Below are 12,573 nucleotides of genomic sequence, written 5' to 3'. Positions count from 1 at the left end.
GGAAATAAGCACCATCACATTATTATTAAAAGACCTAGTTAATGAAGTATGACTACGGTAATCGCGTCTGAAGTGTGCCCAGGTCACTTTGCAAACATGTATAAACGAAGCCAGGCATGATGTTGCATCTTATCGATTACATGCTACAAAGGCATCCCTCGAATACCTAACTGATGAGGATAGTTTGATGTTTCTCACAGACTTTCAGGGAGATCTTCAGGCCGTATGCTGAACAAATGTGCATCTCCGGGCAGACGAGTTTTCCCTCAACTTGAACCCGCACCTGGTAGGCTGACGCTGCTGAATAAGTTCAGACTATTTTTTTTTTTGCTATTGACGCTTAAACTCTAGGAAACCAGACAGCTATCCAATGGGAAAAATCAGCCCAAATCAGTTGTTTAGACGACAGCTCACTAATATATTGATGCTTCAATCTACGTGTGATGGAAAACATTATTGCCACAATCAAGGCCATATACAAAAAAAGTTTTTAAGCAAACATACAAACTGGACGTACATACTAAATAATTGTGATGATTTTCAGCGATGTATTTTTACTTTATAACCACAGCTGCAACAGCAACACAGTGACACCCTTATTCTATATCCCATAACCCTCATCGGTAGCTATACTGATAAGCTTCTGCTTACAGTTCAGAATTTCCCATTTATCTACCGGGTCATCTCTTCGACCTAGCCTTTATAGTTTAAGGCTATCATGGAGAGCACGATAACATCAGATTACACCGCATGTCCTGCCTACACACGAATGCTAGTATCGTTATAGGCCCGGCCGGCCTTGCGCACGTTACAGATTAATAAACAACGACTCCGCTAAAAATAATCAATTCGAAATCAACGACACAGACAAAATGTAGCACGAACAAGGGCAGCAGTAAGCATAAGATCGTAAACATGGCCTAATACATTCAAAATATCCTTTATGCGTTCGCTACTCAAAAGAAACATTCTAGCACAACACACAATGTGAAATAAATTTTTTTTTTTTTCGTTTTCTTTTTTGAGCATTGTTGGCGCCTGTTAGAGCTATGTAGCGGAAATCATTACGACGATGACAATGAGGACGCTTTTTATTATTATTGAAATATTTAACGTTACCTGTATCTCTATAGATGCATATATACGTACATAGGTTTAATACAGTTTTCCATGTTAACCGGCCGTTTACCCATGCGAAATAGCATTGGTGTCGGGTAAGATCAACATTTCAACAGTCACCAATTTTGTTGCCGATATATGCGGCAACGAAATCAGTGGCATTGACATGCCTAATAGGTAAGGCTTTATTTAAACGTCCGACTCCACTTCCGAGTGAAATCTGATTGTTGCAAAGGAGCAAACAGCCAACGAACGTCTATAGCTCGTTGGGACTGATGCGGCTAGATGCCCCGAAGCTCGTGCGACCACCTTGCTATACATATGCAAAATGCAAGGGAAGTTTTGAAAGATTCGATCGAGGGCACTGCTAATTAAGGACATAGTTATAAGCTAATTAGAAGAACAAATAATAAGTGGCCATACAAGAGAGGCAAAGGTACATCAAATGCGGCCACACACGCTCGAATGAATAACGGCATAACTGGTCTCGTAAATGTACACATAAAAAGTCCGCGATGGCCAGTAGGTCCACAGTTTGTTTCGCACTGGTGCCGCTAGACCAGTTTAGACCGTAAACGAAAATGTGAAAGACTGAGTTTCAATTTCAGAAAAATTACACCACAATTTTGGTCCATTGCTAATGCGAGTTTCGATCATGTCTAGCTGGCTGAGTGTTTTACTAGAGGAATAAATGGTCACCTCACAACTTGCTAGGTGCATCATATAATAATAATAATAATGTTTGTTTAACATAGGGCATAGCTTATGCTATAACGTAAGCTGCGGGTACTGGCAGCGTATTTCTTGTAAACCGCTACTCTTCCGACTTTAGAACGCACAGCCCTCGCAGATGTACCCCTTCAGTTGCCTATGGCGAAGGCCGTTTTCCTCCTATAAACATAAATGTAATAATGCTGTTGGTCGTCAACGAGATCCACTGCTGCCGTTCTAACTAGCGGTCGCTTGCGCTTTCGCATCGGCGACTTCACTGGCGGCAACGGCGGTAGCAGTAGTAGCAGAGCGGTAGCGACCTTGCGTTGCATCAAAAGCCAGCGGTCATAGTGAGCGGTCCAATGCGGTGTGCGCACGATGAGACCAGCATTGCTGGCAAGCAATGCATTAACAACGGTAGGGACGCTCGACGATGCTAGTGCTACTATCAGACCAATCGTAGCACCAGCAACGGTGGCGGCGGCACCAGCACGAATGGTAGATTTATACTAGCAGCAATAGTTTTACCAGAGTGAGTGGAAAGGAGCAAGAAAAGCGTCAACGCCCAAGGTCGTCGTCGTCGTCAACGGCGGTCGGTACCGCCTTGGTCTGCGGGATCTGGGAGAAGCCGCAACCGTTCTTCTGCAATAGCGGCAATCGTACGACGGCGGGTAACAGCGGCGGCAGCGCGTCGCCACTTCCTTGCGTTCATCGACGATAAAGCAACGATGAACTACAGCCACAACTTCCAGCAGCAGCACCATCAGTGCAGTACGAAACAACGGTGGATCCGGCCGCTGCTGTTGGTTACGCTATAGAGACGAAAGCGATGATGCCGCCCCGGTAGCAACAGCTTGTGTTGCTCGAACCACTGCCGCCGCAGCCATCGGCACTCATCGACAACTACTGAACAGTGCATAATCGCTATAAGCGATGGTGGAACAAGCTCCCCCCCCCCCCCCCACCCCTCCAGTAACGTCGAACAGAATTTCGAAATTATTCTGTCCCCATCTGGTAACCCTTAACTACTCACTAATCAACCTGTTTCTTAGCACCTTTGAAACGACAGCGTGTCCCACGATGACAGTATGGCAGGTTTAATAATGTCGCAGAAAGTGTCTGAATGGGCCTTGTTAACACAGGGCGGTAACCAGTGTTTAGATGGCTCCTGCACAGCCGTTCCAATGAATTCCAGTAGAATATAGATGGCAACCATGTTAACGGATCACTGTTGGTGCCTAGTCTCTCGATCCCGTGATAATATCTTGAATAACTCAATCTCTAGTCGATAACATCATGCACCTACCACCCTGAAATAGTAGCACTGCACGACAGGTGGACAACCAACCTCATGCATATTATGAATTTGCAACAAATGTTGATTTGTTGCCAGCTAACGCACAGAAGACACATTCTCTAGCAGCTCTTAACAGGCTATCACACGTTATATCCCGCCGAAACTAACAAACAAACGTGCTCAACGAACAGAGAGTACCCTAAACAAATAACTTTATGGAAACCTAGGTCCATTCTGTACCACCATTGCGAATAGGGCCTCTTATGTTGTTTGGATATTAATAGTAGGCGGCTGGTCGGTTTGCCTTAAGACTTGCCTACAAAAATCTGGTTAACTAGATCTCAACGGCGTGTCTGGTTAATAAATAATATGATACCGTGTTCAAGAGGAGCTCGGCTCGTTATGTCTTACGCTGATGTCTTTAGTGATCTCTATTATGTCGAACTGAGGGCACACAACTCTACTATTCGATCAGCCACAAGAAAACAAACGGACGCACGCACAACAATGCTAGTGCCCTATACACCTCTTCGTCTGCTGTTCTTATGTTTTGCCATCTAACATCCGAGTTACAATCATATAGATAGATAACCTGTCATAACAAATAGCTCTCTCTATCCCTGTTTTTTCTTCCCAGTCGTCTGTATCTTCTGCGCTGCGCAAAGTCAACAATCGGAAACGCTCATTGTCTCTTACACTCACACAGGTGGCCGCTGACAGATTCACCTTGTTCAGTGAGTCGACGATACGCCTCTCGTTTCCAAAGCTAAGCTGGGCCTTTTCTGGATTTCGGAGCTATGGTGCGCACAAACTATATACGAGTAGATGCACACTTTTTTCTTTATTGAACATTGTCTAAACCATCTCTCTGTCTTTCTTTCTCCCGTCTTAACATGTTTTTGTTAGCTCTTGCCGCCAGCAGCCTCGACTGCCGGCAGCACTTCATGTGGGATCAGGGGTCTTAGGTAAATTTATTATAGTTTATCTAACGTTCCGCTAGCTAAAGCTTCTATCTTTTTTCATTTTGTTCGGACTCCGCCACTAACCATATCCACAAGTAGTAATTACTGGTGTGTGTGTATATGTTTATATCAGTAACTACTTGTGTATATTTCTAACTAATCAAAGGTTAAATTTGGTTACAGTTTTGTGCGACCGATTTTGAGACTGCTGCTCCTATTACTCCCGCTATCTGCTGGTTTTATACTGACTTTGCTGGCAAAACAGCATTACCAATATCAAGTGAGGGTCAGTGGTGTCACACTTCTACTGCCGTTGACTTCACAGCTGTCCAGATGAGATACACACGCATACCAACGTGTAACACAGGCGCTTGCTCTCGATGGCGACGAGTGACGGCACTGGCAGTTCTATAGTGACCTTTAGGCTGTCCTTTATCGTGTGGCTGCCGCTGTGATGCTGACGATGGCCTTTGGCACTTCCGTTCGCCCATAGTATCTCTCTATCGATTCTTGTGGCCAAAGCTAAGTTATTTTGTGGCCTGGCCAGGCCAGACTACAACCAGCGGCAGCAACGGCGGCCACGACTAGTGGCCAATCTAATCGCGCCAATCCTCCTCTATACTATTCCATTTCCATCCACTTTATTATACTATTGCGCCATTCTGCGCATATTACTCGCTCTCTCGCTAGAGTAGCTCTACGTGCTAGTACATGACAGCCGAAGTACATCAAGCAGCACTGCCAATAGACCTGTCCACCAGCTAACAGCTATAACTAACCAGCCAACAGGCAAAGTTGGCTTCAGGCGGCAACCGGACACTTTAGCACCATCCTGCCAACGGCAATGGCTGGCTACCCTGTTATCGCACACAGCAGCCGAAGCAGGACAGGTGGCGCAGCGTCGGCAGCTTCTGGATGGTCACCGCCAGCTCCTAGATCCACATCAATGTGTATATTCACTAGAGACTGGTCAGAGGGACACACACACACGCGACAGGTGCACTTATATTCATCTGCACATCTGCATAGACACAGATGGTTTACACATCATCGAGAAGGGCTATCACTGCTGCCGACACTGCGTCAGCCGATCGGCAGTTATGGTTGCCTTTAAATGCAGCAGCAGCAGCGCACTACCGCCATTGGAAATCAGCTGTTCAGGTACGGCCAGCAGTGAACCAATGACCATTGCGATCGACGGTCTCAAGGTCTTTCAGTGTAGTCGATTGATACGCAAACCAACAGACTGAACAATTCTGCTGTCTACCAGTTCTATCCATATGCAAGGGCAACACAACCTGATACCTGCCGCCCAGTGCAGTCGTCCCTGGCAGAAGCCATCACTGCCACATAGTACCTTGCCATCGCACCACTGCAGACCGTTTTCTATTTCGAATTCGCGCTCCTTATATTTTGTTGTACTAAAGGTGCATACCCTACAGCTGCTCTATATATATATATACGTTACCAACCGACGCTGCCTTAGGTGCGGCTGACTCTGCAACTCTCTCTGCTTTGTACTGCACTGGGCGTAGGCTCCTATTATTTTCATAGCGGTTAGTACAGCCACTTGTGCAAACTAACGAGCAGTTTTTCTTCACTTAGCCTTAAGAGGCAACGGAGATTTTTAAGTCTAAATGATTGCGTCGAGTTCTTGAGATTTGAACAAAAGAAGGTTGGGAACTGTCCGCTTTTCGGTATTGTTTTCCGTCAGATATGATTCATACTGATGCTGTCACTTCTGGCTTTAATGAGTCTGATTTTGTTCGAGCGCCTATCTGTGTGCGTCGCCCAGTCGATCGATTTACCAGTGTACCTGCCTTCGTTCCTGGCTTCTAGAACGCCAGAGGAGATTTAAGGACGAAACTGCCAAGCACAGCAACGGTAACAGTATTCGTAGCATGTACCGCTGTTACTGAAGCTACTACTATTAGTGCTGATGACCAAATTGGCAGATTTTGCTATCAGTTATTTCTTATTCTCCCCCTATTGTCTGTTATTGATATTGGCGACGTGACATCGACATCAGCGCCGCACAAGCAACGCGCGCCAGCGGCAGCAATAAGTAAATAATACAAACGTCAACAATAAACACAACAGCAGCAGCAGCAGCATTGTTGCAACGACGGCGACGTCGCCTGGTGAGAGCTGCTGCTGCTGCTGCCGCCGCAACGTCCGCTCATCCGTCCTTCCGCTGCTGCTGCAGTCACCGCCGGCAGCCGGGCCTGCCAGTGGCCGGCCGCTAGAGCGTTAAGGAGCGCTGCTCTGCAAAAGAGTCAGCTGCAGTCGACAGACATAGTCTGTCGCAGACGCAGGAAAGTGCGCGCGCGCGAAAGTTTGAGAGAGCGAAAGACACCAGATGAGAGAGAGAGAAAGTAAGCGGAGTCAAGATACCGCTGAAACACATAGAGGTTTTGCTGTGGATGCTGGTTCAATTGCAGCTGCTACGAACATCCGTCGCCATGATGATTAACATGACGTGATAGCATTGGCAATGAAGCAGACGCAATGGCAAATTAGGAGAACAGAAGCGGTCATTGTATACGATTCTAATAGTGGTCCTGATATGTAGTCACATCACCATCATACACCGCTTTACCCTGTTGTAGGCCATTCCACTGTGATGAAAGGCAAAAAAATAAGGACAAGAGAAACAAAGCAGAATCCAGAACGAAAGATGGGGCAGGAAGAACAGGAGGCAAGGGGCCATTTCCACCCGGCGTGCCACTGAACAGTTTGTGTATGCCAGGGATGAATTCACAAATATGGAATATAAAACAACATAATGCCATATGTGGGCAGCAGTGAGAAGCGTTTCTGCTGCTGCTGCCACGATGAGCAGCAGTTAAGGTCTATTTACCCCCATGGCCGATAGCTGATAGTGGCTTCCAGCTGTTCCAGTGCTGGAACCGCCGGCGTGGTGTGTTATGTAGCTGGAGCTAGCTAATCTAGATTAGAATAGAATGCGGAGCGGAGCTCACTGACAAATAGAGGGGAGTCGAGTGCTAGGTTATGCAGACGACGATCATGCTAGCATATACACAGCCAGCCAGACAGACAGATAGGTAGACGGGCAAGCAAAATTACACGTGAAAGAGTCGCTTACTGGAATATAAACTTCCAAGATATCATTGGACCGTCTCGATCGTTCCAATCGTTTTTATTATTGTTGCTGTTAAGCTGAGGAGAGTGGCAATCTCTGGGGTCAATCGGGGGTCAATATACACTGTTGGAATTGAAGTTAGAGCCAGAGTTGTTCTAGCAACAGATGGACTTCGTCTGAAATAACTATGTTTCATCCAGTGTTCAGGTTACATTTGGTCTTGGGATAGTTTCTGTCTTCTTGGAATATACGTACACGAGAAAATTTCTGTCTAAGGCACGTTTTTAGATATGTGTACTGTGATGTTTCTGGGGAACAACAGCAGCCAAATGACATAATTTAGCAGAAGGACATGTACCGACCCTTCAGTGCCCTGAAACAAACATCTGAAGAAAAACGCTCAGCTGGGAGTTTTTGCGGCCAGCGGATGCGACTCTCATGCACCCACTCCGTGAACTCCCAGTATACTAGACGCATACGTATTTACATAAAGATGTATTCCACTACGCCCAATATTGTGCTTGTAACGTTGAAGAGATAGCTGCGTATGTTAGCGAATCTGCGGGTTACAATGTAAACGGTTGTAGTGTGTGAATTATTACGTCTCCCTTTAGGGTCTGTGTGTCATTCAGCCTGCTTACGAGATGTAATGCCATTATTTGTTTCCTACTAAATGTCATTAGTAGTACTACTTTATTGACATTAAATATGTATACACTACAATCACTGTCCAGTCTCAAGCACTATCCTGTACTGCTCATTTTGAGCCATTTAGCTTTAAGCAGTTGTTACCCGGTCCAACCTGTTTGGTACTGCTCTCTAGCAGACGGTTGCTGCTGCTGCTGCTGCTGCTGCTACTACTTTGTCAGCGAGCGCTGTATTCGTTATTCTGAACGGCACGATGCCGCCGCCGTCGCCGCCGCCGCCGCCGCCGCCGCCGACGACGACGACGACGACATTTATGGACGCTGATGGTGGACGATTCGTCGGTCCAATACGGCCCAGCTGCCCGACGGCCGGTTAGCTAGGCAGTAGACCGGACGACTATTCAACGAAGCAAGCCAATACGGCAAGTAAGTAAGAAAGCGGCAGCCGCAGCGACCAGCCGTCATCTTACTCGGTCGGTCAGTCGGTCTGTGTGTTAACGCAAGGTCTCTGTCGAGTCTCTCGCTGGCGCTCGTGTCTTCCAGACGCAGCAGCAGCACCATAACCGCTAGCAGCGCCATCAGCAGCAGCAGTGGGGCACGGCAGCGATTGCTGCTGGCAGGAGCGGCGTTACACGGATTCAACAAGTCATCGCCGCATCGCCGAGCCATCGAGCCGTCGAAAGAGCAGCCACTGCGAAGCCATCGCAATCGGCAGCTGTGGCCTGCCGAAGGAAAGCCCATTGCAGGAAGAAGCGCAGCATCAGCCCGAGAAGGCACCACCACAGCAACGGACGGCCATCACCGGCTATACTCCCACTACAACTGCTACCTCTGTATCTACTGATGGGAGTCGTTCCATTTGTATATCTATTTATACGTACGTCGCAGCAGCAGCAGCAGCAGTGGCAGCAGTAGTAGTAGTAGTAGTAGTAGTAGTAGTAGTAGTAGTAGTAGTAGTAGGCCATTCTCTAGGTTCGTTCATTTTTAGGGCGTTACTGGTCCTTGGATAACTGATAAGGTGGAACAGAACCAACGACGCTGCATATCGTCGCAAGCTATAATACATTGAGCTAGGAGGGGAAAACCAAAAACGTGAAGGACTAGCAAGATTACTGTGAACAGTATGTACACTTATAAATAGAACTTACGGACTGTTCGACGCGCCATTACGCCCGCTGCCATCTTCACTAGTGCTGGCGAACAGGGGCGACGTCGCACTCGTTGAATTTCCGGACTGGCGCACATTCACCGCGCCTTTACGGAAGCTAGCCGTATCGTGAACACAGGCAGAACAACCGTTGAGCTATGTAATAGCAGTTCAGGTATATCCTTAAGGTTCACCCATTGACTCTTTTACCACTTCGCACAACATTAACATTATTAAGTTAAAACCTAGACTCGAGCTGTTCTGAGAGTAAACGACATGAACTCGCTATTGCGCAGCGACGCGAACGTATTCTGGCAGTGTACCGTCTCGGAGGCGGAAAGCTTCGTCGAACAGCGGCGGAAAGTTTTCCCTGAATCCCTCGCGCCCGCCTCCAGAGTACCTTTTACGCAAGGTTTCCACCTGTACTAGAATTGCCCAGTGGGAGCATTGGCACAGTCACACAGTGCGACACAGTTCCTCCGTCTTTCCTTAATGCGCAAGACTTAGAGGGCCCTGTGCAACGTCGACGAACATGTGACACAAAGGCAGATACAGCTACGTCCCAGCTGCGCTCTGCAGCTGCATTTCTTCGAAGTACTCCAGGCAACGTACTAACGGATGGTAGCAGCTATGCCGTACTCCACTTGAAAGTACTTAAGAAACAAAAGAGCAAGAATGCAAGAGAAATGCCCGAGGGAGAGCCGGGGGCTAAAACGGGCGAGTCCTGATAACGGCCAGCCCACACTATCCACTCACGAGTCCGATGAACAGCTTAAGCAGGTGACTGAGTAGTTGAATTCATTCTGTTTTTTCCTTTTTCTTTTACCTGTCTATATTTATTTCGGTGATTGTTTCGCTGTTGGTCCCTGAGAGAAGCGTTAACCACTACAGAAAGCGTCGATGAGCTTAGCTAGTCACCTATCGTTCGAACAGAGCGTCAGCAACTAAGAGTAGTCCTGTTGATCTTCGCTGGCTCAAGTTGTCGTTCGTTCGTCGTGGCCATACCCACAGGCGGCAGCACTAGTACTTCTGTAGGAGTCGTCGTTGTCGTCAATCAGTACAACTCCAACTAATTTAAGGTAGAGTTCAAGCAAAGATCGCTCCACTCCAGTTTTATCTCTCAGTAGCTCTACGACTACAAGCACCAGTTCGGCTAGATCTCTCTACGGTACCATATCAGCACCACGCACCAGCGCCGTCACCAGCACTGCCTGTAACCATCGTAGTGGCTGTTGTAAGTGTATAACAGTACCGGCGCAACCACCAGCCGCGCCGCCACAGCAGTGGCTTGCTTGACAGCACTAGCGCTGCGTCTGCCAGGTGCGTTGCGTGTTCGGCCACTGACGCTGCCGCCGCCGGCGCTGCTGCTGGCAGCAGTGGGCGAGAGACTCAGCGAGTGAAGAGCGAATGGCGCTGGCGACGACGACGACGACGACGGCGACGACGACGACTTACTCGTGCGAGGAGGAAACGATGGACACAATGCAGCCATTGACAGGCAATAGAGACAGTCGTCGCGGCGGCAGAGCGGCAACAGTAGCGACGAGAACATCGACGATGGCTAAGGCAATGGGGAAAAATGCACCATCTGAACGGGCCAGTTCGTTTCATACCCGTGACTGGATAGATGGCTAGTTGACACAACGGAAGAAGCTATGTCGCCTTTAGCAGCGCCAAATGAGACAGGATCAACAGTACTGCCAATCACTGACCTGATGCTCTTCTATTCGGCGTCCATGTGTTACTCTTCAGGCAAAGAAACGCGCGATCTTGTCGCAGCAGACAATAGACAGAAGATTAAGTTACATGAAGTTGATTGGCAAGCGGCTTAACCCTAACTGCGATGACCCTCTCGGATTCTGCGAAAGAAGGTGGCAAACGAGAAGTTCAAAGATCGAAAGTTCAAAAAGGCACTTCGACCTTCCCGAGCTCTCCGTCAACTCTTAATCAATTCATATAGCTCTCAATTGGTGTCATACATTGCTCAGATTTGAAGTTAGGTTTAATTTCTTTCTGCACATAGTTCCTGAATCAAACGACGACGATGATATCAACAATTAAAGAAGCTGTGAGTTAACTTGTTTTCCAAAGCATTGACCTGTAATGATAAGGGAGGTCATCTATAAACTTCCTGTTATTTGACTACACGCTGAAACAATGAGCGACGCTAAAGCAGATAAACCCGAAGCATAGTAAGATTTCCATTACTCGGTTTTCAAGTCCGCAGTACTAATCTACTGTGACTTAACACGGCATTTTACGGACCGTCGTGTGCATACATATTAGTCGAAAAGACCTTCAGTGCCCGTAGACACGTACGACATGATGAATTACTATTAAAATCCAGTAGTCGATCCTAAATAAAGTGCATATATACTTCCTTTCTACGTCTAAAGCTATTTACCTATACTATCTGATTCTAGAAGAATAGTCGTTTTGTTGCTTATTGACCATTCACTAAATATCCTGTTGTTACAACCCTGTACTCAGCTTTTGCCAGTATCACGACGAACGGCCGCCCAAATTGTTTGGTTCGATCGCCTTTGTTTTCGGTTCAACTCGTAGTCGCCGCCAGTATTGCCGCCATTATCACAATTGTGGTCATTACCTTTGACGCCGCCATCTTTCCATTGTCAACACCGCCTTTTATCTCCCAGTGGACAACCGTCATCTTGTGATAATATCTACTGCCGATCCATGCCAGTTACCGTCGACGCGATAGCCACCGGTGGTTTCCCCCTTCCTTCCTCCGTTTGCTGCTTCCGTCACCAGACGGAGCTGGTCTATCCCCTGGTCTCGTCCGGTGCACGCCGAGAACCTCCCCCCTAAGCCATTCTCCTTTTCTATTTGCTTGTTGCTCTGAACGCAGTTGTGATTGAACGCTGTATAGTTGTAAATAAACAGTTTTTTTTTTTGGCCCCACTCTTACCCTTTTCCTCGTCCTTGCTGATGGCTCTCTGAATGCAGACTGCTTTGTTGACGCCTTCATGCAAGCGGTTCAGTAGCAGTGAAACAGGACAATAACAGCCGACAACGCTATCAATATCTAAGCTTGTTTAAATCAGGCTTAATTTGAGCAAACTCATATTTATTTCGTCGTACATTAGCTCTGCTTGGGATGGCACATAAACATGCGTTTCGCGACGACAGATAGAATTTTCGAATTCGAAAACGCTGCCGACGCCAGCGGCTCCACGCGGGGACTTGAGCGCCAATTTTCATTCGCCTGAGGTTTCTGGCCAATTATTGGCCGAACAAACCCGATCCGTATCGATATATCCCACGAACGGTGTCGTTGAACAGAGCAAGTTCTGCTATGAAAACTAACTTAGTGATCCATGTATTGATAACGTCGTTGTACAGAGTACCGCTGTTTTAATCGTTGTTGTTCTTTTCCCAATTGATATTGCAATTGTGCTTTGTGTTGTAGGCGCTTTTAGGACCGTTGTTAGTTCTGCTGCTTCAGCAGCTGCGATCTGTATTTTTGCCATCTGTTTAAGAAATACTGGTTCTACATTATGACATTGTCGTTATGACCATAACAACCGTATGAGTTGGCGGTTAATATAGTCGCAAACATGAACGAA

The 12,573-nt window shown here is 47.2% G+C and overlaps 1 protein-coding gene across 11 annotated transcripts in view; it reads right to left on the bottom strand.

The window, feature by feature from the left end:
- LOC111246753 (ribosomal protein S6 kinase alpha-5-like) overlaps nucleotides 1-12,573 on the bottom strand; it is a 94,051-nt gene that overhangs the window by 23,901 nt on the left and 57,577 nt on the right. For 3 of the 11 annotated variants that reach the window (XR_002671790.2, XR_015323807.1, XR_002671792.2), the window contains exon 1: nucleotides 8,988-11,378. The exons of 3 other annotated variants lie outside the window; for them this stretch is intronic. Coding sequence is in view for 1 of the 8 variants with exons in the window: in XM_022796881.2 (XP_022652616.1) it covers nucleotides 8,988-9,084 (97 nt within the window). In the remaining 7 variants the exon portion in view is untranslated. Of the gene's footprint in view, nucleotides 1-3,503; nucleotides 3,632-4,360; nucleotides 4,860-8,987; nucleotides 11,379-12,573 lie in introns of those variants that run through there. 5 more of the 11 variants (XR_002671791.2, XM_022796881.2, XM_086983694.1 and 2 more) reach the window with 4 other exon arrangements.

This window comes from Varroa destructor, unplaced genomic scaffold (assembly GCF_002443255.2).
Source record: "Varroa destructor unplaced genomic scaffold, Vdes_3.0 BEIS01000003.1, whole genome shotgun sequence".
Lineage (NCBI taxonomy): Eukaryota > Metazoa > Arthropoda > Arachnida > Mesostigmata > Varroidae > Varroa > Varroa destructor.
This window is presented reverse-complemented; position numbering and strand designations above follow the sequence as displayed.